General features: G+C 42.8%; 2 protein-coding genes across 5 annotated transcripts in view; one reads left to right on the top strand and one right to left on the bottom strand.

Moving 5' to 3' along the window:
* The window catches only part of HEATR1 (HEAT repeat containing 1), a 45,322-nt gene extending 44,568 nt beyond the window's left edge, over nucleotides 1–754 (top strand). Inside the window, exon 45 of the mRNA XM_066611462.1 lies at nucleotides 488–754. Within this exon, the coding sequence (XP_066467559.1) occupies nucleotides 488–576 (89 nt within the window). The 3' untranslated portion in view covers nucleotides 577–754. The remainder of the gene's footprint in view (nucleotides 1–487) is intronic.
* Nucleotides 755–1,483: 729 nt separating this feature from the next.
* LGALS8 (galectin 8) lies at nucleotides 1,484–16,103 on the bottom strand. 4 transcript variants are annotated; one of them, XM_066617132.1, is made up of 10 exons: nucleotides 15,943–16,103; nucleotides 14,198–14,316; nucleotides 13,089–13,177; nucleotides 10,602–10,812; nucleotides 9,015–9,134; nucleotides 8,384–8,440; nucleotides 8,273–8,302; nucleotides 5,695–5,783; nucleotides 3,756–3,921; nucleotides 1,484–2,634 (listed from the first exon to the last, which is right to left on the bottom strand). In XM_066617132.1, the coding sequence occupies exons 2-10, from the start codon at nucleotides 14,237–14,239 to the stop codon at nucleotides 2,485–2,487; spliced, it is 954 nt and encodes a 317-aa protein (XP_066473229.1). In that variant the 5' UTR covers nucleotides 14,240–14,316; nucleotides 15,943–16,103; the 3' UTR covers nucleotides 1,484–2,484. The 4 variants fall into 4 exon arrangements, with proteins under 4 accessions (XP_066473229.1, XP_066473220.1, XP_066473238.1 ...); XM_066617123.1 differs by having other exon boundaries at nucleotides 14,198–14,297; XM_066617141.1 differs by having other exon boundaries at nucleotides 8,273–8,299; nucleotides 14,198–14,297.
* Between the last annotated feature and the right edge of the window lie 11,072 nt (nucleotides 16,104–27,175).

The following is a 27,175-nucleotide window of genomic DNA, read 5'->3' as shown; positions in this document are numbered from 1 at the left end:
CTTACCCTAATGAGACCTAGAGCTGCTTCCCTGCCCCATAGGATACATTAGTCACCCTTATCCCTGGGTGCTAGAGAAGCTTAAGAGTGGGCTGTTTTTGCACTGAATTAAGGACCACCTTGTTTACTGTAAAACAGCTGCCACTTTTAATTAGGTTCAACTTTCAAAACCTGGTAGCATTGGCAGGGTGGCAGTTCTTGGCCCCATAACTACAATAGCTTGCTGCTGAGCAAAATGAATTCCTCTTTGATAATTGTAAGAGGCTTAACTGTATTACAAAAACTAAATGTTAAATTGGATTGTATTTCCTTTTATTATGTTCATAATGAAGGGTAGGAGTCTTTGGGGCATTTTCTACATATTATAAAGCTTTTCAGCATTATTGGCACAGTGTTTCAAGTTTGACTAAAGTATTCATGCTATTAGTTTTGGAAAAAGGAGAAAGACACAAAACTATTCCATTAACACTTTTTTGGTTTTGTTTTAGATGAGTGTGAAGAGGTAGAACATCAGTGCCAGAAGACAATTCAGCAACTTGAAGTTATCCTTGGGGAACCACTGCAGAGCTACTTTTAGGGGCTAGGGCAAGACCAAGCAAACTACCTGTATAGTAGTCAGTTATGCTTTTTGCAGTTGCTATACTTTCCCATTTACCACCATTCAGAGTTTAAGTCTGAACACATTCAACAGCTATGAACATTTTTCCATGTTTAACAAGGCTTTAATTTGTAACTTTTAAAATAAAAGTTTTTATAACCTGTAAAGCATCTTTCAAAATGACCTGCAAGTAGAAACTTGTGGCTGTCTGCCTAGTCGTTTTGGGAGTGCTACACCATGTAATCATTACCTTGTTTAGCTCCTGGGTGTACACACAGCTCCTTAGAGTAGAAAAATGGCCTATAAACTTACCATGGATGCACAAACATGCAACTGCTCTCATGTTTCCAAAGATGTTTAGGGATCTTTAGGGACTGGTTCCATGAAGGGGAGGGAGATGGAGGTTAAGCATTATAAACAAGTGGTGTTACATACAGCCAGTGAACAAAAGGAATATCTATCACTGCTTATCCTCTCAATGGAGTAGGGCTCTCAAAGGAGTGTGAAGATACTACAATACAAAATGCTGTGCTTGCTTTTTACCACTCAGTGAATTTAAATTTTTATACACATACACCCACCACACTGCTTAAAATACCCTCCAACTATCTAGGTCCCAAAGATGTGGGATTATTGGACAGTTTCTGTAATTAGCCACATTCATTGAAAGATGACAAATTTGTAAATGCGTATATATACACTAATGTAAGGACAGTAAACTAGTAGCCAAACAGAAGCTCTGGGGTTAGCTATGTATCCCCCAGGGCTAGAGAGCAGCTGTTCAAAAAACCACCAACAAAGAACTGCCATTCACGGCTGACAGGCTGCACCATGTTAACTCCTCACGTAGACCATTACAAGGGGTGCTTTAGAAAAAGCATACACATTTTCACTTTTTAGAGTTTTGTTTTTATTTTGGAAATTCAGCAATTTCTACATAGCTTCACAGAAGTTTCAATTTTGAACTCACCAAGGCTAATAAAGACCCTTTGAGTAGCCTAGTGCAAAAGAAATTGCCTTTCATTCCTAAAACCACCATAAGAGCCTTTGTTTTAATCCTCTTCCTACAAACAGATACTTGATGGAAGTTTGCTCCTAGTGTAAGATATGTAGTTACTGTAGAGACCAGTAAACTTGCCAGAAATACCCACCTCCCAGTACAACAGTGCAATCAGAAGTATACATTTAATGCCTTCTGTAAGTGGAAACAGACTGAACAATTCTCAAAGTTGCACAAAAAGGCCAATTTCAAAACAAATCAGAGCCAGACTAAATATGATTTCAAGTACACAGCCTTCTGCATTTTCCCATTTAAAACTGGGAAGGAAGAGCACCAGGAGGATATATATTAGTACCATGGTACTGGTGGAAGGGAAGATTTAATACTTTGTCCTGCACCATTTTCCAACCAAAAATCCCTTAAGTGCAATGAGATAGGGGAGGAGAGATGAAGAGACTTTGGGAGAGATTTTCAGTAGGAAACCTGTATAATGCAAGAGGTTAGAGTCCCCACCTTCATCCCCATCTGCATTCTTAAGAGACCAGAAATGCATGCAAGGAGGAGGTGACATGTTTTAACATCTCATCTAACTGATCCTGAGAAAAAGCTTCCTACTAGTTTACCATATGAGTCTCACTAGCAAAAGCCAATACCAATATTGGTATTTGTTACTGTATAAAGAATGAAGAATAAAGTTCTTAACCATAATACTTCAACTTATTTCTGCTGGCAAATACAGAGCCATTTTGGTAAGCCATCTGCTGCATTCAGTTTTGCTTTTATTGAAGATCAAAGTGAGCTCTGCTCCATTCCTCTCCCCCCACTAAAAAAATTCAAGACAACTTTTCCAAAAGCAACTTGAGAATTTGATGACTAGTGCTTCATGGTTACCAACTCCTTACATCAAACAGTCGAATGTCCCCACCAATTTCCAGTATGTTGATCTTGTTAAGTTGTTTATACCGGTGCTTGTACTCCAGGGTGTGCACACCATTGATAGCAACACTGTAGTGATGGGCCTCACAAAATATTATCAGCTGAAAGTGAAAAGGACATTAAAGCATCTTTAAATTGAAGCTGCACTGAAGAAAGAAGTTCAGTTCATTCTCACCTCCCTTTGAGCTACAAATGTCTGTTCAGTCATAAAATAGTTTGACTACAGTGCAGTCAACACATTCACACAAACTTGCTTTAAATTTGTATTGAAGCCAACAGTTCCCTTTATTCAGCAGGCTGCTGATCAGCCTTGCAGCCAATAACTGAAAGATATATTTTTGTCACATCAGCAAAAGCTGATGCATAGGATGAGACAGTTGAAAATAATGAGCATGAAAATGTTAAGTGATTCAGGAATGGTAGTTCTGATCACTGAATCACCACCATAGCCAGGGGATCATTGGTCTACCAGTCTCCTTGTTTGAACCTGGCACAATACAACTGAACTAGAATAGACATGCTTTTCAAATCACATGACATGTGACTGGGCCTTTACCCACTGCAGTCTATGATAATTGGTTACTCAATTTCAGAGCAACTTCCTCAGGTCAGGGAAGTGTGAATTTGGCAGAACATGCTGTCAAGTACAGGCTGCCACTCAGAGATCTCACCAAGGATGCAATATACAGCTTTGCACAAGTTCTGAGGGCTCCTACTTCTCTACCCCCATCCTTTTTCAGCCCCAAACAACTGTCTGCATTACACAGACCAGGGATGTCCAAACATTTTGGCAGGAGGGCCATATCATCTCTATGACACTTTGTCAGGGGGAAGGGTCAGGGAAAAAATTAATTTACATTTCAAATTTGAATTTACATAAATGAATATATTAGAGATGGAACTTATATGAATGAGAGAAAGTCTTGCAATAGCACAAGGCCTATAAAAGGCCTAGCACAAAGCAAAGCTAGCCTTTCCTTCCCTGCTGCTGCTGCATCACAGACATGAAACAGCAAGCAGTGGAGGGAGCCCTCGTCCCACAGCTCATGCAAGAGGTCAAACAGTTGCCCTTACACTGAGAACAGTTGTACTGGGCCAGTGCAGGCTACAGCAAGTCTCCGCAGGGCCAGAGGCTCATTGGAGACGGGGGTTGCCCCTGGGCCGGTGTTTGGGTACCCCTGACATAGACAATGTGGTTCACTGGCCTTGTTCAGTTAGTTACCTCAAAGTACATTCCTGGACTGAAAGGAAAATGAGTCACGTGCCTTTCTTCTTCTCCCCAACTGTTATACAGGAAGGAGTTTCTTACAAACACTTTGTCTTTCATTCGAGGATTCAGATGTAGAGCAATATCATCTGAGTCACTGGCTTTGAGGTTCACTGCAAAGCTGCAAATACAGTGCTAATGTTAGTCATATTACTGTAGGCTATATTCAACAAACATTGAGGAGAAAGTGCTCAGTAGTAAGATTGTGCTTCAGTCCATTCTATTAAGTAAGGTTTACAACAATCAGCTACAGCAAGAGTTCCAGTCAGAAGTGCTGAACTAGAAGATTAATTGCATTGCCATTTTGTATCTTCAGAAAGAATTGTTAATTTCAATATCTTAAAATTAAAGCTCCTAGTAGGCTACTTCCATGAGAATTCTTGCTGTAGCTACAAAAAACTCAAACCACTAAGCATCCTGTGGCCCTTTAAAGATGGGTGTGTGTCCCCCTGGCCACAGATTCTTGGTTTGTAGCAGCAAATGCAACCACCAGGTACACCTCTCTGCAAGCTATTACCTGTAAACCTTAATAATGCTGACTTTCTTAATGGTGTTGCACCCCTAATCCATTCCGACTTCAATAAGCAGAAATTAAAACTTGTGATTCTTTATAGATGTGGTTACGTATGTAGGTGAGAAACAGCATGCTAACTGAAACACACCTGTATAAAACTCTGGTACCACTAGTAGTACTTCACAGTACAGAAGATAGTCCTTGGGCCCACTGCCCTAGTGATCACTTGACACCGCCCCCTCCCTGATGCAGGAGATAGCTGGGACAGTGGGCAAAGAGTGGTTGTGCAGCTGCCTGCTCCTTCAAAAAAAGGAGGCACAGTGTGGGAAAGGTGCAGAGCAAGTGTCCCACTCCAGGGCAAACCATCCACTCCTGTTCATACAATTTATGGTGGTACTGGTAAAAAAAAAGTTTAAAACTCCTGCTTTAAAGCATAGCATTAAAGCTGAGTTGCAGGTACATTTCTCTAAGCAACCTACAACAAACAATTCAGATAATCAAAAGAACGCAACTGCAAGCAAAGATGTGGCTAGTTAGTTCAGCCAGTGTGACGTTCAGCCTCTGTCCTCCCATCACCCCTTTGGGCATCCCTAGCCCACAAGTCTTCATCTTTCAGAAGCTCTCTGAACAGTATGCCCTCTTCCTGCTCACAACATATAGCAACAGAGCCCAGTGGGATCTGTATAAGGCACCCGAGTACCTCTATAATACACCTGAGCACCTCTATAATACAAGTACTGTCTACAACTCCCTACACTGTTTAATAGGCCACTGCCACTCATTATTAGAATAGGTTCTTAACATAAGAGCAGCCCTGTTCAATCAGGTCAAAGGTCCATCTAGTCCAGCTTCCTGTATTTCACAGTGGCCCACCCGGGGCCTTTCTGAGCAGCTTTCCCTCCATGCATGCACAGCCATGCAGCTTGTATCAGAGCTCTGCACACCCTAGAGCTAGGTGATGATGATTTCATCGCAGAGTGCCCTGGAGTTGCCCCTGCACAGCTCTGTGTGGGCTCCAGGCAGTCCCTGTAAAAAAGTTACTGAGAACATTGTTTGGGAGCACACAAGGTACCTGTACCCTGTTGCATCTGGCATTCAGAGCCAAACCTCTAAATCCCAGAGATTTCACAGTCATTCTTGTTTCTCAGTCAACTACCATCTTTATCTCCTTCCTTCAAGATGCCTGTGCCCATTTTTTTAGCTTCCTACATTCCACTACTCTAAGCTTTGGGTTCTCCCTACCCTGCAAACAGTCCCTTTTCTAATAGAATAGCAACTCAACCACAGATGGAAGTAAGAGTGCAAGTTCTCTTGCATTACACACAAACACTTGTTAAAACATTCTAGTAGAAATTAAGAACATTACTCTGATTTACTAACCTATCTGGCTTTTCATTAACTTCTCCTTTGATGACAATTGTTCGCCCAGATTCAAGAGAAGAATTAAGTCGTGCGACATAGGGAACCACCTGAAAGAGGAAAATGTTGTTGACACTTGCCAATTTTTACACCTGCCTCACTGGTCATTCCTTTTTGGGGTGGGGGACAACCACAAAGTTCAGAACTTGCAAAGCCTTCTCTTTTGACAACACTACTTTACTTCTCAAGGTTTGTAGGAATGTTTGACAATGTACTTTCCCATGTAAAGTGTGAACTGTCTCTCAGCAATCACATTTTGACTCATGGCTCTCATAGTAAACAGGTTTCTGTTCTGTCAAGCCTCTGGTTCTTTCCCCCACCTCCTTGAGATGCCCACTAATATTGGGAAGGCAGGATCTAAGTATTTTAAATAAATAAAAAGTTACACGCCAACGTTATAGAGCTGCTCCCCAGCATATGTTCCTAGCTATTTGTGGGGTAGATATCAGCTATTTTTACCTTGCATACTAGTAAAAACCACTGTAGCCACACCACACACACTGTAGTGTGGTAAATGTGAAGTGACTCCAAGTCTAAAAGTAAAAGTTAATTGATAAAATTGATTTCATTCCATATGTGTGTAGATTAGCCAAGAGCACACATTTAAGATAGGTGCTTGTAAACTGGTTCCAACATCTGTAAAGCAAGCATGGCTTTTGCCAATGCATGCCATTTTACAACTTTCAGTTACACAGTGAGTGACTAGAATTGTAATCCAATGCTTGTTTGCTTAAAAATCAAATAAGAGTTCATCATGCCTGCTTATCCTAATCCTATTACCACCACTGGAGTTTCACATAGTCCTCAAGAGGCAGGTGGGAACAATAGATATATAAGAGGTAGTGATGGTCTATCATGTTTCTGGGCATAAAGAGATAAGAGACATAAAGAGACAGTATTATATATTTTACACAGAGAGCAAGAGTAGTTCCCTCAGAGGAGTTCTGTCACTGTGCGAGGCTGCCTATTAAGTGCTAAGGAAGTGTTCTGTTTCCAAGAAGCTTTTTCTCCTCAAAAAGCAATATGGTCATGTCATGAATATGTACATGCTAGGCCTAGGTTAGCATGTGAAGTCTGAACCAAACTAAGTCAGTAACAGAGAAGTTGCTAGCAGTTCCTAGCTGCAAGAATGAGTAAACAAACAAAAGGATTGTTGTCTCTCCTTTGCTGGCCAGAAAGGACAGACAACAAGAAGTACAACCCATTGGAATGTTTAGCACCTTAGGAGACAGAGGCACCTGATCAAGCCTGATGGAGTGCAGCTATAGATCTCCAGTTGGGAGGGGTAAGAACTAGGAGGGGTTAGCAACCAGGCCAACTTCGAGAAGGTTCTGTTCCTCTAGGGTCTGATTGGACAGTCTAAATAGTATGAAGTCACCTCAGTACTATTAGCATAAGAAGCATAATAATGAGTGCCTGGGAGGGGTGTTCCTGCTTGGACAGAGTTTTTGAGTGCAACATCCTGCACGCTGAGAGCTCCTTTGTCCATCATGGGCACCTGGCCTCACAGGTAGCCTGGAGCTAAGAGATCTACAGGAGTTACTGACCCAGGTGAGAGAGAGGTATTAATAGAGATAGCCAGCTAGCTTTATTATTTTATTGCTGATATGTTTCCTAGATGTTTATGCCTCTAGCATTTGCTGCCTTACTGTAACCTTATGTACTTAATAAACTAAAATATCTTTTACTAAACTGTTTCATTGTCTGTTGGGGACAAAGGTTCAGAATCCTGCCTAGCCGTTCAGCAAGCTACCAAGTGCTCACTGAGGTCTAGTAACTTGAGGCCTGAAGCTTTAATTGGAGAAAGAGCTCCGTGCCTGCAAAGGATAGAATTAATCCTAGAGGCTCTCAGTGCCCCTGGACTGAGGCACTGGCACATACAGGGTGGTGGCAGTACTACTGGATGGGGGGGCCTTGAGGGCTTTAGGGTTTGAGAACCAAAAACTCTGAGCACCCCAAACCCCCCTATGTTTACGACAGGTCCGTTCTCCAATATTTCATTTTCTACCATGGCACAGTGGTGTGCCGGGAATGGTCCGCAGGTGTGCTGTGGGAGAGGGTCATTTATTAGTAGGGCCCTTGGGGGATGCAAGCTCCCCACCCAGCAGCATGGTGTGCCCCATCAATTGTCACAAAACTGGTGTGACTTGACAATTTTAGCACCTTGTCAGTGTGCTGTGAGACAAAAAAGGTTAAAATAACTGCTAAAGATGAACAAATATGCATGACTATGAGAGGTTTTGCTAAAAACATGTAGCTATAAGAGACCTGGTGTCAATATACCAGCTGGTGTGAACTAGACTTGCCTAGCTGCACAGAATAGCAATAAGAGGATGCTCTTTGGTGGTACAGCTTTGAACAGGATGAAGCCACCAATCCACTATGACTGAGAGTTCTACAACATGCCTCGCTATTCAGAATGGAAAGGGAGAAAGCTTTATACAGAGCAGTGCTCTTTGATATGGACATATGGAAACAGGCCTAACTTTCCATTCCCTTAATATATTCACATGCAGCTTACATTCACAAACATACTCACCAGCTGTGAACCATCAGGTACCTCTTCCTGCTGAAAAGAAAAAGAGTGAACTACAATACAATATAAAAAGAACGACAGCTATGAACCTAGCCAGACAATAAGAATACATACATTTCCTGTGTTATTCTGTGTTGCCCCTAGCAAGGATGGCCGAGAGCCTTGCAAAGGCTGCAGAAAAAAAGACAGGTTGGGAGATGAATGTTCACAGGTGATAGGCAACTCATCTAAACATACTGCAAACTATGAATCCTCTGAATTTTTAACATGACTTTAAAAATGAGATTCCCAAGCACAAAGAGTGATGATACAGCAGGAGCAAGAACCAGGTTGTTTTATTTAGAAGAATGATCACCTTTCAATGAGGATCACCTGTTGCCTTTATATTGTCAGTCCATAACTTAACAAGAGAGGTAACAAGTGCACATGGCCAGTTTCCCAGCCTCTACTCTTCCAGGTACTTTGGTCAACCACACTATGCTTGTTGTGACCATGCCTTACTTCAGTCGCCTCAGAATGGTCCCTCTACAAGTCTGATCAACTGAGTTGGTTGAACTTGAACACCTGGCCCTGGAGTAACTGGTATTTTCCCACTGAAGTGCTAAGCTGCTTCTGTCAGCAATAACTTCACCCTCAGATACATTTTGTAACAAACTCTTCATACTGCACTTCCGTACAATGTAATAAGCAGAATACGCAAAAAAAATGAATGCCAATCACAAAATAAACTTATGTAATAACTTACACTGTTTGAAACAAATCCAATTGTCTTCACTTGCACTTTTCCAGATATCCCAAGTGTATCTATTTTTTCAAAGTTAATTCTATGCTTGTAGAGCAACAAGTGCGTTCCATTCACCGACACCTCAAAAAGACACACATACACAAGGATACTTAAATGATCTGCTATCCAAACTTCAAATTCGTTTCATATTCATGCAAACATCTTATTTTCTCATTTTGAAAATAACTAGCAAGACATTTTTACAGAGTTATTCAATTCAATAGTTCCCAAATGTTTGCTTTGTGCATTTTGGGAGCATCTCGCATTAGTTACTCGACTGTCAGCAGAGAACACCAAGATGATGCAGAACCAGACATCATGCGATTCCCCCAAGGCTGTGTCCACACAAGGAGGAGTCATAGCCCATGCTATATACCATGTTCCAGAGTTGTTTGTGTGCATTGCCATTTATGCACAATGGCCTGGTTCTTCACAGTTCCTCTAAAGGGCTAAGGGTTTGCCACTGTTTTATCACCATAAAGTCTTCTGCAGTCCCTCACTAGCCATTGTTACTTCTTCCTATGTTATTAATATCTGCACTTTTAATACACATCACTACATTCATTCCCCTAGACCAGTGATTTTCAACCAGTGTTCAGCAGGACATCAATGTGCCGTGAATGGTTTGCAGGTGTCCTGCAAGATTTGGGGGGATCATTTGTAGGGCCATTGGGGAAAGCAGGCCCCCACTAGCAGCATGGCAAGCTATGTCAATTGTCAAAAAAAAAAAGCTGATGGTGTGCCTTAACAATTCTAGCACCTTGTCAGTGTGCCAAGAGATTAAAAAGACTGAAAATCGCTACCCTTAGATGCTTTGCTCATTTTGTCTGCCAGAAAAAGCTAAGATCCTGAATTTCTTATGAAATTGGTGCAGCTGCTTCAAGATCCTCATATTTTCCCTCTCCCTTTTGTTTACTGGAAGATAAACAATTTCACAGATCCAGCATTTATTAATATAAAACAAAAAGGCTGCATGTAAAAATCCTAGATTGAGAAGGGATAGGAATATAAAGATGATTTCTGCAACAGTGATAAGGAAGAATGCAATAAAATATGACAAGAGTCATGACAGTCAAATTTCTATGGAGGAGAATAGCATTCCAAACGAATATCTTGCTAGAGAAACTTTTGAGAATAGCTGTGTTAGAGTTTCTCAATTTGCATGGAGATCACACCTTCTCATTCAGCCTCAAATTAAATTCTACAAAGTTTGCATGCACTCTCCCCAGAAATGCTGATCTATTAAGTTGTTCTTCTTCCCCCTTCCAAAGTTGCCTTTTGTTTACTGGAACTTACAAATTATGAAACTAGTGGCTTTCAAAGCACAAGATGGGAGAAGCAGATACTTACTGGAGTGGAAAGGCTCCTGCTCACATTGTTTGAGTAAGGCGCAATTCAGACAAAATTGCACACATTTAAGTCACATTCCCAAAGTAGAGCTAAACCCATGTTTAACTTCTTTCTATTAAACCCCAAGGGTCTTCAGCACTCAAGAAATTGAGCTTAATGACATGAGGGATTAGCCAGCGAATTATTCTAGCAGCTCACCTGGAATTTATCATGTAGAATCATAAAAACGATCTCAAATAACTGCCCTTTTTTGAAAGGCATCTCATAAGTGATTTCTTCTCTGCCCCATTTCTCTTCCCGCAGGGTATTGCAAACAATGCAACCAGATCTTTTGAATCGGGGGTTGAAATGAAAGGCTACATCTGCACGAGGTTTAATACTACTGCCACACTGGAAGTCTACTTGGAACCTGCCAGTAAATTTGAAACACAGTTGTCAGTTCAGCTGACTAAGAACACCTGTAACAGCAATTCTAACCATGTGGCAAGAGTTACCACATGTGGTTCACAGCTCCTAAGATACATGAGAATTCTTGTTGGCATCCTTCAGTCTCGGAAGACTATGGTATCGCACTCTGAAAAGTGTTCTGGAACAGAGTGTCCTCTCCAGTTTATGAAGCCTGGGTAAAATAGATATGGAGGATAGACTGTTACCCATGCAGCATATCCCCCCTCTCCACGTCACTGAAATGGTCCAATGGAAAGACAGAAGCCAATACGGTTGGTTCCAGCAGCGTCACAGGAGTTGCCAGAACGTGACTGTGTTCAGCCATGAACTGCTTCAGGGACTCCGGCTCCGGATTTTGCCTCGAGGTTGACTCCTGAAGCCTTTTCCACAACTGGATGTAGCCACAAGGCAGTGGAGGTTTGGGATCAGAGTTTTCCTTCTCTCAGATGAGCTGCCTTCCCAGGCTAACGAGTCCCATCTACCCGGTGGCTGTTCAGTTGCCTCTTATGACAAGTACAGCCAAACTGAGGGCCTATTCTTATCCCCAGCCCTCAGGGGATATACATGAGAATAAGCCAGTGCAATCCAACCACATGAAGTCAGGTGCTTGGAATTGCAGACTTATACCCAAGGAGATTGGTGTTTGCAAATGATGAGACACACAAATATCAATTCACACACTGATAGGAAGGGGAAAAGAAATGTTCTGAACCAGAGTTCAACAAAATCCAGACACAAAGTAGCCACAGCAACTGGAGGTTCATCCTGGTGCCTGGAAAATGGCTGGGTTTTCCCCCCAAATGGTTGCCTTGCTTTTGAAAGAGGCTTCAGTCTTAAGTGCTGAATAGCATGGAGAATGCTAGTGGTGAAATTGGTAGCAAATGTGTGGTGCAGCACACCTTGCTATCCAAAACTCTCTCTGGAGTCCATGGCCAAACTCTTCCGAATCCTACCCATGGACCCTTTGCTCAATGAGCTCATCCCAGACAAACCTATTATTCTTAGATGGTTCTTGATAGGCCTTCCCTGAATCTCAGGGATTGGGTAGTTTTGTTTTTTTTTCTACCCATTTCCTAGGAAGACATGGGTCAACTCTGTTGAAATTGCTCACAGAGCATGAAACTCAATTAACACAGACACCAACTGAACAGACAACAGGGCTGGGGATCAAGAGCCAGAGGCAAAGGTGCACTCTTTTGTGGCCTAAATGGCTGTTTGTCTCAAGAACAAGCTGATTCACTGATCATGCCATTGTCTTGCAAGCTTGAATAGGATGACAAGACAAGGTACTGTCACTGTGGAATTTTTCTGTAATCAAGGGTGGGGACAGAATTTATGTCCAGTCATAGAAAAAAACTTTTACGGGAGACTTACTTTCAACAGATCATACTATATACATATAGGTTTAATAACACTGATTATCATTAATATTAACATTTAACAACATTAACATTTGTTTAAAAAAACAAATAGATTTAGCAATAGAGAGCTTTCAGAACTACTGCAATTCCATAAATATTTCAAAAGTCAGCATTTTCTCTAGCCAACCTTTTGAAGCACACCACCATTAAACACTGCATGTTTATGTCTTACCTCTTGCATATCAATTCATTTGATCATTACTTGTATTCAAGACTCAGATTTTAAAATGAAATGAGCAAAATAGTAAAAAAATAAAACTAAATTAATAGTATTTGAAGTTAAGTCTGGGGACTGGTTTTTACAACACTGCCATTTCCATCACAAAACTTGTAATCTAAACCAAGTTGGAAAGCTATAACAACTTCCAATAAATGCCCTTTCTGCCAAAATAGCTATGCAGGGATAGGCAACCTATGGGCCATAGGCCTCAACCGGCCCTCCACCTGAGATCTGGCCCCAAACCCCAAAAAGGTATATCCACTTGGCCCGTGCTGGCCCTAAAGAAGAATTCAAGTTCCTAATTATAGCTCTTGTAAGGCTTACAATGTAAGCAGACCAAGGGCAAAAGCTTCCTTTGAGCATCATTCTCTATGATGGGCAGGAGTTCCTCTATGGGCAGGAGTTTCTTCATTTTTTCTTAGCTCTAAGGTCTAATTGGGAGGTTCATGCATGCATTCTTAGCATTGATGGTCCCCCAAGTCTGGCCCCTATGCAGAAGTCTGCCCACCCCTGTGCCCTTCAGCTATTTGCTAGCAAGCTGGCATGCAATATCACCTACAAAATGATTCATTACAAACTTCTGGTTTTAACTCTTACCTGTCTGCATCTTCTGGGACAAACCCACGTATTACAACTAGCTTTCCAGGCAGAAGCCCACCAAGAATAGTCCCAATGTATGGAATAGTCTATAAGAAAAGAAATGATAGAAAACAATTTTAATCTTTCACATGTTTTATCAACTGAAATACAGATATGTTGCAAGGATGGCAATTTCTCACCATTACAAATGCAATAACTCTCCAATCCTTTGCATTAATGCAAAGCTTCTTCATACACTTCTTGGCAAGCTCCTTTAACAGCCTCTGCAGCAGGTGCTGCTCATTTATACTGATACAGGAAGGAAAATTCTCAGCTTTGCATAGAAGCCCTAATGCAAACAGTAGCTTCAGAGAATCCCAGTACTATTTCAGTTTTTGAGGAGACTGCTCATTACACAGGATTAACTCTGACTAGGCAAGACTCAATTCAGATTAGTGGGCAATCAAGGTAGTTACTATAAAATCTCTGGGTGGTTGCTCTCCACATGGCTGCTTTTATTGCCCACAACATGGATTTTTAAGTCTTATCCTACTGCAAACCACCAAAGACAGTGGTCTGAGGTAATGTGGCAAAAATTGGCTGCTGCACCTGGCAGTAAGGAACATGGTATATGCTTTATAGTCAACATACAGCTGCTTGTTTGTGTGAACTAAGCCTACTATGTATAACAAGGTACAGGAATATTTCTGAGTAGCACAAGCTATCAGTAGAGGTACAGGAATAGATCCAAGATGAGGGCTTCATCCTTCTGCAACACCGATTTCAGATCTAGAGCAGTCCTAAGTCAAAGCAAGAATGGTCAAGACAGCAGTGACTTGCAGCCCACACATACACACCTGCAACTATTCGCTTCAGTCCTCTAGTTGTCTCTGTCAGACTCACATTTTCCCACTTCCTTAGCTCCTTCACAACCTATAGTCTCAACAGATTCCCCTTCTGTGGTGCTGCAGACCGCATGTCTGCTAGACTTCCCATCTGCTTTGTCTCCAAGTTACACTTCACTTTTTCTCAAGAGTGACAATTTCAGAAACCTAGCATATCCAGAAGCTTTCTTACATTGGAAGGACAAAACCAATTAGTGCCTAAAAGGAAGATAAGATAGTTACCGGACTCTCAACTTTCTTCTGAAGATTGTTCAAGGACATCATTTTCGGGAAGTCTTCTAGCTTTGAGATCCACAATGTGTAGCTCCGCCAAAAAAGAAACCTGCAGGCAACATCTGAAACTTAGAAACAAAGCACTATGCAATAACCAAATTGAAGAGTCAAGATCAGAAGAATGCTTAGCGGATGGTGCTCCACTGGGATATAGCAACTGAAGAGGTCCTGTTCATACACCCCCCTCCCATGTGAGCAGGCTCAGCCAATAATCTCAGAATATTCCAGTTCACATGGGAGCTGATAATTTTTCAGCTAAGCCTGTTCCCAATCCCCTTGAGTTTTTATAGAATTGAGGGTTCCAGCATGAGGTGATGTTATCTCATCCCAAGAAAATTCATGGGACCTGCAATAAAGTAAGCTCTGGAATTACCACCAAGTCTCTACTAAGAAGAAAAAAACAGAAGCAATGGAGGGATATTTTAAAAAACATCAACATCAGATGAACATGTGGCATACCACATGGACAAAAGCTCCGTGAGGATAAACAATGGGAACAAGTTTGTTCCTGTATGAAATTCATGAATTAGTCACACCAGCTGGCAACATTTATCTTAACACTGCCCCCAAGCATGTATCACACATCTGTGCAAAACCAGATGTGCTACACTATACAGCCAGCTACAGTCAGTAACCACTTTCCAACAAGTATACATGGTGCAGATATCAGACACACAGGTGTTTAGGAGCTTCTTTATAGGTTTGTTTAAACTAAAGCGATAACTACCAGTGTTGGAACAGGAAACACAGTTGAACAAGGATTCTCCAAACAAGGCTGTTTGTTTATTGATAGAAAGACTGGTGGCCAAGGGCTGATACCAGGAAAGTTCTCAGAAGTTATCATTCACAAGACAAACCAGTATACTTGCCCTAACTGTAAATACACATTCAATTGGGATTACATTAAATTGAATTACATTAAAGGTACGTTTGGAGGGAATTGTTTCTGATGAGGATATTAAACCCACTTAAAAACAACAACTTTTTGAAGAGCCCAATTTTATGCATGTCTACTCAGATGCAAGTCTCACTATAGTCAAGGGGGCTTTCTCACAGTAAGTGTGGATCAGATTGTAGCCGCAGGGCCCAAACCTATCCAATTTTCCAGCAATTGGGAAAAAATTTTTTGCAGTGCAGCCGCAACTCAACCCCAAGGTAAGGGAACAAGTGTTCCCATACCTTGAGGATGCCTCTGTGACTGCCTCCCCACCACAGGGGGGGTACACACCCCATAGGCAGATCAGCACCAGCACTGGAAAATTGGATAGGATTGGGCCCTCAGTCTCATAAAATACCGAAATGGAAAGTACCAAGCAGGCTTAAATAACTCATGGACCACATCCCTAACTCCTCTGTCCTGTTTACTCAGTTCAACTTACTTCGTTGGGGCTTACAGCTACACAAATATATTCAGGATGACCACCTTTGTGGTAATTAAAAACTGTACCTTCCAGATCAGTTAACACAACAGTGTTGCTATGGTCACAGGGCAACAACACACACACACACCACCCTACATGCACAGTTGGGAGCAACTCCAATTGAACCCTGTAGGGGTCACTTTTGTATAAATATGCCCAGGATCAGCATTTAAGGCTACAATCATAGATACATTTCCTTAGAAGAAAGTCCCATTGAATTTAATGGGTGTTTCACTCCTGGTCCTTCTCACATCCTCAGCCAGTTGTCCTTACCTTTCAGCTCTCTCCAGCTCCTCTTGGTCTACTGAACTCAGGCTCAGCTAACCTTCAAACATCAACCCAGGCAGAAACCAGCCCCCATCCAGAATCTCTGGCTCTCTCACTTGGTCCTCATTACGCAGCAAGGAGAACTTCGCCCTGGCTTAAGATGGATTCTCGGGATTCTTCTGTTTCCTGGTCCACACCCGCAGCATGACCTCATCTGCCAGGGCTCCTCCTTCTCTTAAAGGAGCGCACAGCTTCCCAGGCATTTCTGGTCGCAAGATTGGGCGCCACTGTGCCTCTCTTCTGCCTTGCCTAGGGGCCTGTGTGTGTTGGCATGTTTACTCAAAAGGGAGTCACCCCATAAGTTTCGCTCCTAACTCTGCTTCCCAGTACAGGCAGCAAATAACACGGGGTGGGAAGAAGAGAGAGAAAGGTGGCAGGGACGTGTGGTGGGCGGGGAGACAGGTGAGGCAGAGCCTCCCCGCAGGAGTCGTTTGAAAAGCGCCCCCACCATGTGGGGCATGCAAGCACCCACAAGGTAAGGCAGAGCCTCCCCACTGGAGTCCTTTGGAAAGCACTGCTGCCCAATCACCCATGGGTTGTGGGTGATTGCTTTTCAAAGGACTCCAGTGGGGAGGCTCTGCCTCACCTGCCTCCCCAACCATCACATGTCCCTGAAAGGTGGGTATGATGGGGAAACCTGCAAATCTGCAGTTTGAGAGTCTTCTTGGGTGACAATCCTTTGACACTTCCCTGGCTGTCACCTCAGCCTGTGACCAATTACAAACTTGGAGGCTTTTCCATCATGCTCGCCTTTCTCTCCCCCTCCCCTTGTTATTTTGCTTTACATTCAACCTGAAGAAGAGTTAAACTCAAAAGTTTGCCCTCTACTTTGTGACATTTTACAGCCCAATCCTATCCACACTTCTGTGTAGACATGCATTGGATTGGGCTGTTAGTTGTGCCTCCTGATCACTTTCTTTTTGGTGTTTGGGATTTTTCTAATGCATCATCCACAGCTACCCATAAATTTTTGTGGATTCTAATTAGTACATAATGACATAATTCCCCCCCCCCCCACACACACACACTTTATCTTGTTTCTTTATCAGGTTAATATTTTGTAACTGTAATGCTTAAAAAAAATTTATGTTTGCACACACATGTATCATTTTACCCCTGCTAACCAGGTAAGAGGCACTTTTTCAAGCAGGTGATACTCTCTTATTTAGCAGGGAGAGTGTAACTGGCCGTCTTCAACCCAGCAGTGTCTTTTCTAGTGACTGTCTATGGGTGTTCTTTTGCATCTTTTTTGTTTGTGAGCCCTTTTGGGACAGGGAGCCATTAATTATTTGATTTTCTTTGTAAACCGCTTTGTGAACTTTTTGTTGAAAAGTGGTATATCATCATCATAATCGTGTAAAGGTAACAATGAAAAAAAAATCCAAAATGCAAGCACTAAACTTGAGCTCTTGAAGCTAGAGGATTGTGTGCTCTTATTCTATCTCACTTCTGCCCCTGTATAAGCCCCACTCAATGGAGAGTGGTGCCAATAGTATAAATATCACTTGGTTTCTAAAAAAAACAGACATTCCATGTGCCCCAATTATCCTTATTTAAGGTTCCAGTTTTCTGCTATCTGAAAATGTTTCTTTTTCAGGAGATTTTGGGGTTACCTTTTAAAACATGTTAGTATGAGTATATTTTTCATGTATTTATTGAGTGATCGAATCTAAAATGGGCATGCTGTTTGCAAAACAATGTCCCCATATACTGTATTCCTTTTTCCAACCCCACGTGCCCAATCCAGATAGTAAATGTTGTTGAATGTATTTGACAAGCATCTTATCAGCATAACCTGCCTGTTTATATGGAAGTAGAGGTGGGATCACTGATTTGGTATTCACTGAGGGCCCAATCCTATTCAATTTTCCAGTATTGGTGTAGGCCCAAAGTAAGGGAACAAATGTTCCCATACCTTAAGGAGGTCTCTGTGACTGCTGCCCCAGCACAAGATGTGGTGTATGCCCCATTGGTACAGCTGCACTGGCACAGGAAAATTGGATAGAACTGGGCCCTGATTTGACTCACCACTGATACTGTGGTCCACCTTTAAATGCCTTATAACAAGGGAAAAAAGCACCCAAATCCTATTTCCTACCTTTGCAATGTTAAATAATTATAATTTCATTCCATGAGATTCTGTTATTCATCCCATCTAGTGGCTGAATGTGGTATAGTGTCTATTCCAATGCATTCTGGGACAACAACAGAGGAACAAGATACTGTACCTGGAAGTGGGTCTTTAAAGCTATTTTTTCACTGATTTAGTATCCATTAAATTTTTTTTGTCCACCTGGGGTTCCCGCACAAGTTCCTCTCATGGATTTCAGTCTGGCTTGAGTATACATTGCCCTTAAAAGAGGAAGTGAAAAGTTTGAACACTGTACATGAGAACATGTTTTCATGTACTTGCTGACTTTGCACTATTCATTCCATTCTTCTTGATGCCTGACACAACATGCTGCCCCCCCTTACCTGATGATGTATGACTTTCTGGTCTTCCCACTCTCCAGTGTTCTAGTACAGCATTCTCCTCCCATCCATATTTCTGCCCCCTCTTTTTTCTTAATCCAGGGAGTGAAAGGAAGAAGAGCAACAGTGGAGGAAAGTAAGTAAAGACTGACACACACCCCCCCCCCCAGCAATCTGCTGTCTGATTTGATCACTTCAATTGGCCTCATGGATGGGCCGGCCCTGATTCTGATCGACATGGAGAAGGGCAGGGAGCTGTTTAGAGCACTGAATCTCAGCCCTAATTCTTTGTCCCCTCCCCTGGAGATTCCCACATATTTCAAGCCTAGCTTCGTAGATATAGGTGCTAAAAATTATCTGTTATCTTTTTAAAATCAATTAAAATTATCTTTTTTTTTTAAATCAAACTTCTCAGGATTGTGAATTCTGCACCCAATATGAAATCCCATACTTGAGTAACGTGATCACAGAATATTCAGAGCCCCATCTTTATTGTAAGCTTGTGGTTTGGCTGTAACAGGGTAGCAGTTACAAATAAGAAAGATTACACAATTTGGCATTAAAAGGTAGCTGTATGCACAAAAATGAAATTTAAGGTTACCTAGAATTTGTGCAGCAATCCTTCAGCGATCCCTTGCTTGACCTGACTCCAAGCACATATGCTGACTCCACCAACCCCATTTCAACTTAAGACCCAGAATGCAGAGTGCAAAACAGCAAGATATAACAGGATGCTAAGTGAAAGATGCTCCCTCTTCAGGATCTTATCAATACTGCATGAAAAACTGCCAATGTCATAGGTGCAACTACTTATTGATTCTGTAGCAATCTGGTGTAACTAAGCACCGTGTTTGAGCACATCTTGTCAGACAAACCTTCTACCCAGAGTGATTAGCTTAATAGATTAGGGGGACTCTGTGGAAATAATAAATCTGGATTTTGTCAAAGTTCCCCATGACATCCTGGTGACCAAGCTAGTGGGATGAGGGGCATAGATGCTATTATTATCAGATGGATCCATGGCTGCCTGACCTAGAGATTGTTTGTCAATGGTTCCTTCCTTGATTTGGATGGAAGTAGCAAGTGGGGTGTCTTGGGGTTCTGCCCTGGGGCTGGTGTTGTTCAATATCTTTGTAAATGACTTGGATAAGGGAATAGAGGATATATTAATCAAATTTGCAGATGACACCAAACTGGGACAGGTACCCCAGAGTGCAGAAACAGGATCCAAGATGACCTCGATGGGTTGGAAACCTGGACAAACGAAACCAAATGAATTTCAATGAGGATAAGTGTAAAGTTATGCATTTGGGTAGGAAAATCAGAAGCACATATGTAAGACTAGGGGATACTTTCCTGAGCAGTAAGATGTGTGAAAAAGTTCTAGCTATTTCAGCAGAAGACAAATTAATATGAACCAGCAGCATGACAGGGTAGCAAAAAAGACAAATGCTATTCTAGGTTGCACCAACAGAAGTATGGTATCATGATTATAAGGATAGTACTGCTGTATTCTGTATTAATCAGATCTCACCTGGAATATTGTGTGCAGTTCTGAGTTCTGCAGTTTAAGAGGGTATTGACAAACTGGACCTGGTCCAGAGGGAGTAACTGGAATGGTGAGGGAGCTAGAGACCCTATCTTATAAGGACAGGTTGAAGGAGTTGGGCATATTTAGTTTGAAGAAGAGGTGGGTAAGCCATTTCTGCATATACGCAACAGGAATCAAATGTGTACACCTTTGGGTTGGTCAGAAATGGATTTTATAAGAACATAAGAACATAAAAACAGCCCCACTGGATCAGGCCATAGGCCCATCTAGTCCAGCTTCCTGTATCTCACAGCGGTCCACCAAATGCCCCAGGGAGCACACCAGATAACAAGAGACCTCATCCTGGTGCCCTCCCCTGCATCTGGCATTCTGACATAACCCATTTCTAAAATCAGGAGGTTGCGCATACACATCATGGCTTGTACCCCATAATGGATTTTTCCTCCAGAAATTTGTCCAATCCCCTTTTAAAGGCGTCTAGGCTAGACGCCAGCACCACATCCTGTGGCAAGGAGTTCCACAGACCGACCACACGCTGAGTAAAGACATATTTTCTTTTGTCTGTCCTAACCCACCCAACACTCAATTTTAGTGGATGTCCCCTGGTTCTGGTGTTATGTGAGAGTGTAAAGAGCATCTCCCTATCCACTCTGTCCATTCCCTGCATAATTTTGTATGTCTCAATCATGTACCCCCTCAGGTGTCTCTTTTCTAGGCTGAAGAGGCCCAAACGCCGTAGCCTTTCCTCATAAGGAAGGTGCCCCAGCCCCATAATCATCTTAGTCGCTCTCTTTTGCACCTTTTCCATTTCCACTATGTCTTTTTTGAGATGCGGCGACCAGAACTGGACACAATACTCCAGGTGTGGCCTTACCATCAATTTGTACAATGGCATTATAATACTAGCCTTTTGTTCTCAATACCCTTCCTAATGATCCCATGCATAGAATTGGCCTTCTTCACTGCCGCCGCACATTGGGTCAACACTTTCATCGACCTGTCCACCACCACCCCAAGATCTCTCTCCTGATCTGTCACAGACAGCTCAGAACCCATCAGCCTATATCTAAAGTTTTGATTTTTTGCCCCAATGTGCATGACTTTACACTTACTGACATTGAAGCACATCTGCCATTTTGCTGCCCATTCTGCCAGTCTGGAGAGATCCTTCTGGAGCTCCTCACAATCACTTCTGGTCTTTACCACTCGGAAAAGTTTGGTGTCGTCTGCAAACTTAGCCACTTCACTGCTCAACCCTGTCTCCAGGTCATTTATGAAGAGGTTGAAAAGCACCGGTCCCAGGACAGATCCTTGGGGCACACCACTTTTCACCTCTCTCCATTGTGAAAATTGCCCATTGACACACCCTCCAACCAGTTCTCAATCCACGAGAGGACGTGTCCTCTAATTCCCTGACTGTGGAGTTTTTTCAGTAGCCTTTGGTGAGGGACCGTGTCAAACGCCTTCTGAAAGTCCAGATATATAATGTCCACGGGTTCTCCCGCATCCGCATGCCTGTTGACCTTTTCAAAGAATTCTATAAGGTTGGTGAGGCAAGACTTACCCTTACAGAAGCCATGCTGACTCTCCCTCAGCAAGGCCTGTTCGTCTATGTGTTTTGAGATCCTATCTTTGATGAGGCATTCCACCATCTTACCCGGTATGGATGTTAGGCTGACCGGCCTATAGTTAGGCTGACCGGCCTATAGTTTCCCGGGTCCCCCCTCTTTCCCTTTTTAAAAATAGGCATGACATTTGCTATCCTCCAATCTTCTGGCACCATGGCTGTTTTGAGGGACAAGTTGCATACCTTAGTCAAGAGATCTGCAACTTCATTCTTCAATTCCTTAATAACCCTTGGGTGGATGCCATCAGGGCCCGGTGACTTATTGATCTTTAATTTATCAATGAGGTCTGAAACATCTTCTCTTTTAACCTCTATCTGACTTAACTCCTTGGTCAGGAGGGGCCGTTCGGGCAGCGGTATCTGCCCGAGGTCTTCTGCCGTGAAGACAGATGCAAAGAACTCATTTAATTTCTCTGCCATCTCTAAGTCTCCTTTTATCTCCCCTTTCCCTCCCTCACCATCCAGAGGGCCAACCGCTTCTCTGGCGGGTTTCCTGCTTCTAACATATTTGAAGAAGCTTTTATTATTCCCCTTAATGTTGCTGGCCATGCGTTCCTCGTAGTCTCGCTTGGCCTCCAGTATCACCTTCTTACATTTCTTTTGCCACAGTTTCCTTTTTATTCTCCTCATTAGGGCAAGACTTCCATTTACGGAAGGAAGCTTCCTTGCCCTTCACAGCCTCTCTAACTTGGCTGGTTAGCCATGCAGGCACCCTCCTGGATTTAGTGGAACCCTTCTTTCTTTGCGGTATACACCTCTGCTGGGCCTCTATTACTGTTGTTTTAAGCAGCCTCCATGCACTCTGGAGAGATTGGACTCTTTTTACCCTCCCTTTCAACCTCCTTCTAACCAGCCTCCTCATTTGAGGGAAGTCCGCCCGTCGGAAGTCAAGGGTTTTTGTTAGAGATTTGCCTGGTATTCTTCCCCCAACGTGCACGTCAAAACGGATCGCAGCATGATCACTGTTCCCCAATGGCTCAGTAACGTTTACATCTCTAACCAGGTCCTGCGTACCGCACAATATTAAATCCAGAGTCACCTGTCCTCTGGTGGGCTCCGTGACTAGCTGATCTAAGCCACAGTCATTTAGCACGTCAAGAAATCCGGTTTCCTTATCGTGACCAGAACACAAATTGACCCAGTCAATATGAGGATAATTGAAGTCCCCCATGATTACAACCCTGTCCCTCTTTGTCACCTCCCTGATCTGTTTCCTCATTTCAAGGTCCCCATCCAATTTCTGGTCTGGAGGACGATAGCACGCCCCCAGTATTACATCGCTGCACAAGCCTGGTAATTTAACCCACAGAGATTCTACGGTGGAGTCGGACCCACCTTCAATCTCTACTTTGCTGGATTCTATCCCTTCCTTAACATAAAGGGCCACCCCACCTCCAACACGCCCCTGCCTGTCCCTCCTGTAGAGTTTATAGCCCGGGACTGCGGTATCCCACTGATTCTCCGCATTCCACCAGGTTTCCGTTATGCCCACTATGTCAATATTTTCCCTTGTCACCAGACATTCCAGTTCTCCCACCTTTGCTCGTAGACTTCGGGCATTCGCATAAAAGCATTTATACACGGAATGCCCCAGGATGCGCTGCTTATTCGCTCCTTTGTCCCCGCATCCTCTCATTGTGCCAAACCGTCTATCACATCCCATCACCCTACCTTTCCCAATTTCTTCTCCTACTCTGCCTTTGTCTTGTTGTTCTCTAACCTCCTCATCCTCATCCCATAGGGATGAGGAGTCCCGAACCGGATGCCCCTCGGCTCCTGTCGGCCTTCCCCCAGGGATCAGTTTAAAAGCTGCTCTGCCACCTTTTTAATGTTATGCGTCAGCAGTCTGTTCCATTCTGGTTCAAATGGAGCCCATCCCTCTTGTACAGGCCCCGCTTGTCCCAAAACGTTCCCCAGTGCCTAACGAATCTAAACCCCTCCTCCCTACACCACCGTCTCATCCACGCATTGAGACCCCTGAATTTTAAGAAATGATATGGTAACTACTGTATCTACAAATATCTGAGGGGCTGTTATGATGGGGCGAATGCGTAAAAGAACAGATTTGTTCTCAGTTGCTCTGGAGGGTAGGATCTAGACCAACCATTTTCAACCACTGTGCCATGGCACACTGGTGTGCTGTGAATGATCCACAGGTATGCCATAGGAATTTGGGGAAAGGTCATTTATTAGTAGGGCCAATGTGGGATGTGAGCCCCTTCCCCACTGGCAGCATGGTGTGCCATGACAGTTGTCAAAAACCTGATGGTGTTCCTTGAGCATTTTAGTGCCTTGTCAGTGTGCCGTGAGGTGAAAAAGATTGCAAATCGCTGATCTAAAGACAAATGGGTTTAAATTACAGCAAGGGAGATTTTGATTGAACACAAGGAAGAATTTTCTTATGTTAAGTCTGCCTTGGAAACAGAGACTGGACAGCCATCTGTTGAGGGAGTTGTAGATGCAGACGGCCTGCATTGGCACAAGGTTGGACTCAATGAACTTATAGGTTGCTTCCAACACTGATTTTATGACTGCAATACTAGAGTCCATCAGTAGATGGGGTCAGTATTCTTCATTCTGAAACTTACAGCCCAATCCTGTGGATGTTTGTTTTGAAGTAAGTTGCACTGTGTTCTGTGTGGTTTACTCTTAACACAAGAAACAGGGATGGCAACCCTATTTAAAGATAGCCTTACATAAAGAGAAAAACTAATTTTAATTAAATCTCATACAGAGATGAATATGCAAAAGAAGGAAAAATCAGCAACATCACCACCTCCACATGCTGGTACCTTTCAGGCCAACTAGGCCCCTCACAGTGACCACAGAACTACCAATTGCCCTGTGAGGAGAAACCCAGTGAGGCATAAACACCCCCCCCCACACACACACACACAAACACACCCCTTTTCTATTGTAATATTTTTCATTTTGATTTATTTTCTAGATGCCCCAGGAGCCTCAAGCTCTACATACTACAAATCTAAATAAATTAATAAAATAAACAGGCTTAGGCTGGAAAGGCTATTTTGTTTTATTGCAGAGGGACATGTTTACGATCAAGTCACTCATTTACCACAAGGTTTGTGGCTTTGGATTATAGTGGATAGGAGGAGCTGAAGACCTACTTTTAAGTCCCCATCAGTCATTCTGATTCCTCAGTACACTTTGAGTAGCAAGCAGTTCGGTGGAAGCATTTCGAAAATGTTGTAGTCATGCCACTTCCTTGGCTGCAATTTTGCCACTTAAAATTGCTCATGGGACAAAACATGGAAGAAAGGAAGAAATTATTTATCCACTAGCGTGACAGATTCAGCTAGTGTGGAAATCCAGAAGTGGCCTGTCATATTTGTGTCTGATTCAGGAGTTAACTCTGTACATTTTTAGTCATGGGAGTGATTTGCCGAAGTATAAATCTTGTGGAAGATGAAGGAAATTTTCCTATTCCCTTCATCTCAAATTGGTTTTGGAACGTAGCCTTTTTCTCTTATATGCTCTAGCTCTGTGTCTAGGTTTGATAATGAAAATATTTCCTTCTTTTTAGAATAGCAGATGTACCCTTATTTCTCAGTATTCAGGGGAACAAACCGAACCAATAAAACAGTTGCATCCAAAGGAAATCCATCATGACAAAGCAAAGTACTGAAAATGAGGTAAGTTAGTGACTCAGGCTGGGGCACAGTGGGGACATAAGCTGAAATTCTATATACACTTACTTGGGAGAAAGTGCCATGGAACTCAGTGGGACTTCTGAGTAGACATGCCTAGACTGTGCTATTAGTGACAACTAGTCTTTGAATTCAACCCACCTTGTATCTCCAATTGTACTGATTCAATAAGAATGCAACACAATAAACTACAAATGTATGTACAGTAGTTAAAGCATGTTGCATTTATAAAACAGGATGCAATATAAGAAAGATACTTGGATCTCATCGTGCATGCATTGAAGTACTTCACATTTAGATAAGCAGGTCATGTTTTGCTGGATTGTGTCAGAGGAACAATGCCAACTACCTAATTATAACTGTTTGTTAGGGACAAAAATAGGCCTCCCAGCAGAGTTTTTGTAAAGAACCTCATCTCAAATTAACCCCAGACAAGGAGCCGGCTAGGCCAAGGAAAAGAAATAGGTTAGCATTTGGTAGCCAGCACTTCATCTTGCCATAATGGCTGTGGTGTTTTATATGCACAGGTCAGCAGATTGAGGGAAAACGTCAGTAGTATCACCTGTAGGGATCATGCAAGATGATTTCTACTTCCTGCCTTGGCCCTCAGTGACATCCCAGCCTGTCCCAAACATGCTTCCCTTCCTTACCAGGAGTAATTTCAATTCAGTCTTTAAAGGACAGAGGGCCCAGTCCTATCCAATTTTCCTGTGCTGGAAATGGGGTGACAATGGGGTGTGTACTGCACCCTGTGGTGGGGAGGAAGTCACAGAGGCATCCTCAAGGTATGGGAACATTTGTTCCCTTACCTCAGGGCTGCATTGCGGCTGCACCAGTGCTGGAATATTGGATAGGATTGGACCCAGAGTCCAGAAGGATCATTCTTTGGACACTGTGTCCACTCACTCAGAAAGTCCTGTAATAATTTAAAGCAGATTTAAGCTAACCTGGGGTAAGTATTACATGTACAAGTAACTACAGGCAGATTTCTCACATGTATTTTTGAAATAGTCCTGAATTAAACATTTTGGCATGTGCCTTAGGTAGTGAACAGATGACAGGGTATGTTAATACTGTGTATGTTACTACTCAGGAGCCTAAAACGTGTATTGCTTGGCTGACTACAGAAAAATGTGCATTACCAAAAGTTAGAAACCTTTGCTCATTTTGTATATCCGCAAACATGACTGTACCTTATGGAGAGATTGCTCCCTCCACTGTAAGGATAGTTTTACAGGATATGAGATATGACTGTAATGTCAAAAAAAAAAAGTCACTTATACACGTATACCTGAAGCTAAGCAAACCAGTGCTTTCAGCCAGTAGTACAAGTGCCACTGGTGGTATGCTTACAGCATAGGATTTGGCCATGTAGATTATCTACAAGTGAATGAAGGGGCTGTCACTGTTGCAGGAATTGTGGCACTGCTCTGCCTTGCCTGACTCCACCAGAAGTGATAATGCCTGGAGGGCAGCATTATGGCAGTAAAGTGCAGCTGTGTGGCAACTTAGATCCCGCTCCTTCAGAAGAGATACAGACTGAGCAAGGAGAGAAAGTGGAGATGGAACCAGTTGACTGCAGAAACTGGTGAAGTCCCTCACTGTAGGACCAACTGTGTTGCGAGTTGCCCGTTTTCACATGCAACATTTCTCTGTGAAAACAATGATACTCACAAAAGTGGTAGTTGTGAAAGTGGTACTCATGAAAAAAAAAGGTTGAAAAGCTGGAAACCAATGTAGGGTGCAGTCCTAACCTACTTTCCAGCCCCGACTTAAGGGCAATGCAGCTCCTAGGTAAGGAAACAAACATTCCCTTATTTTGAGAAGGCCTCTGGATGCAGCACACGTCCCTTTGGCACC

Source organism: Tiliqua scincoides, chromosome 1, assembly GCF_035046505.1.
Source record: "Tiliqua scincoides isolate rTilSci1 chromosome 1, rTilSci1.hap2, whole genome shotgun sequence".
Lineage (NCBI taxonomy): Eukaryota > Metazoa > Chordata > Lepidosauria > Squamata > Scincidae > Tiliqua > Tiliqua scincoides.
The sequence above is the reverse complement of the archived record's forward strand: the minus strand, read 5'-3'. Positions and strand labels throughout refer to the sequence as shown.

Bases quoted from the DNA above. Each gene is read 5' to 3' on its own strand.
- LGALS8 (XM_066617132.1), bottom strand. From the start codon at position 14,239: ATGATGTCCTTGAACAATCTTCAGAAGAAAGTTGAGAGTCCG. The intron at 8,441-9,014 runs GTAAGTTATTAC...TTTTTTCTGCAG, and splicing joins TTGGATTTGTTTCAAACAGT to CCTTTGCAAGGCTCTCGGCC. The intron at 8,303-8,383 runs GTATGTATTCTT...TTTTCTTTTCAG, and splicing joins CACAGAATAACACAGGAAAT to CAGGAAGAGGTACCTGATGG.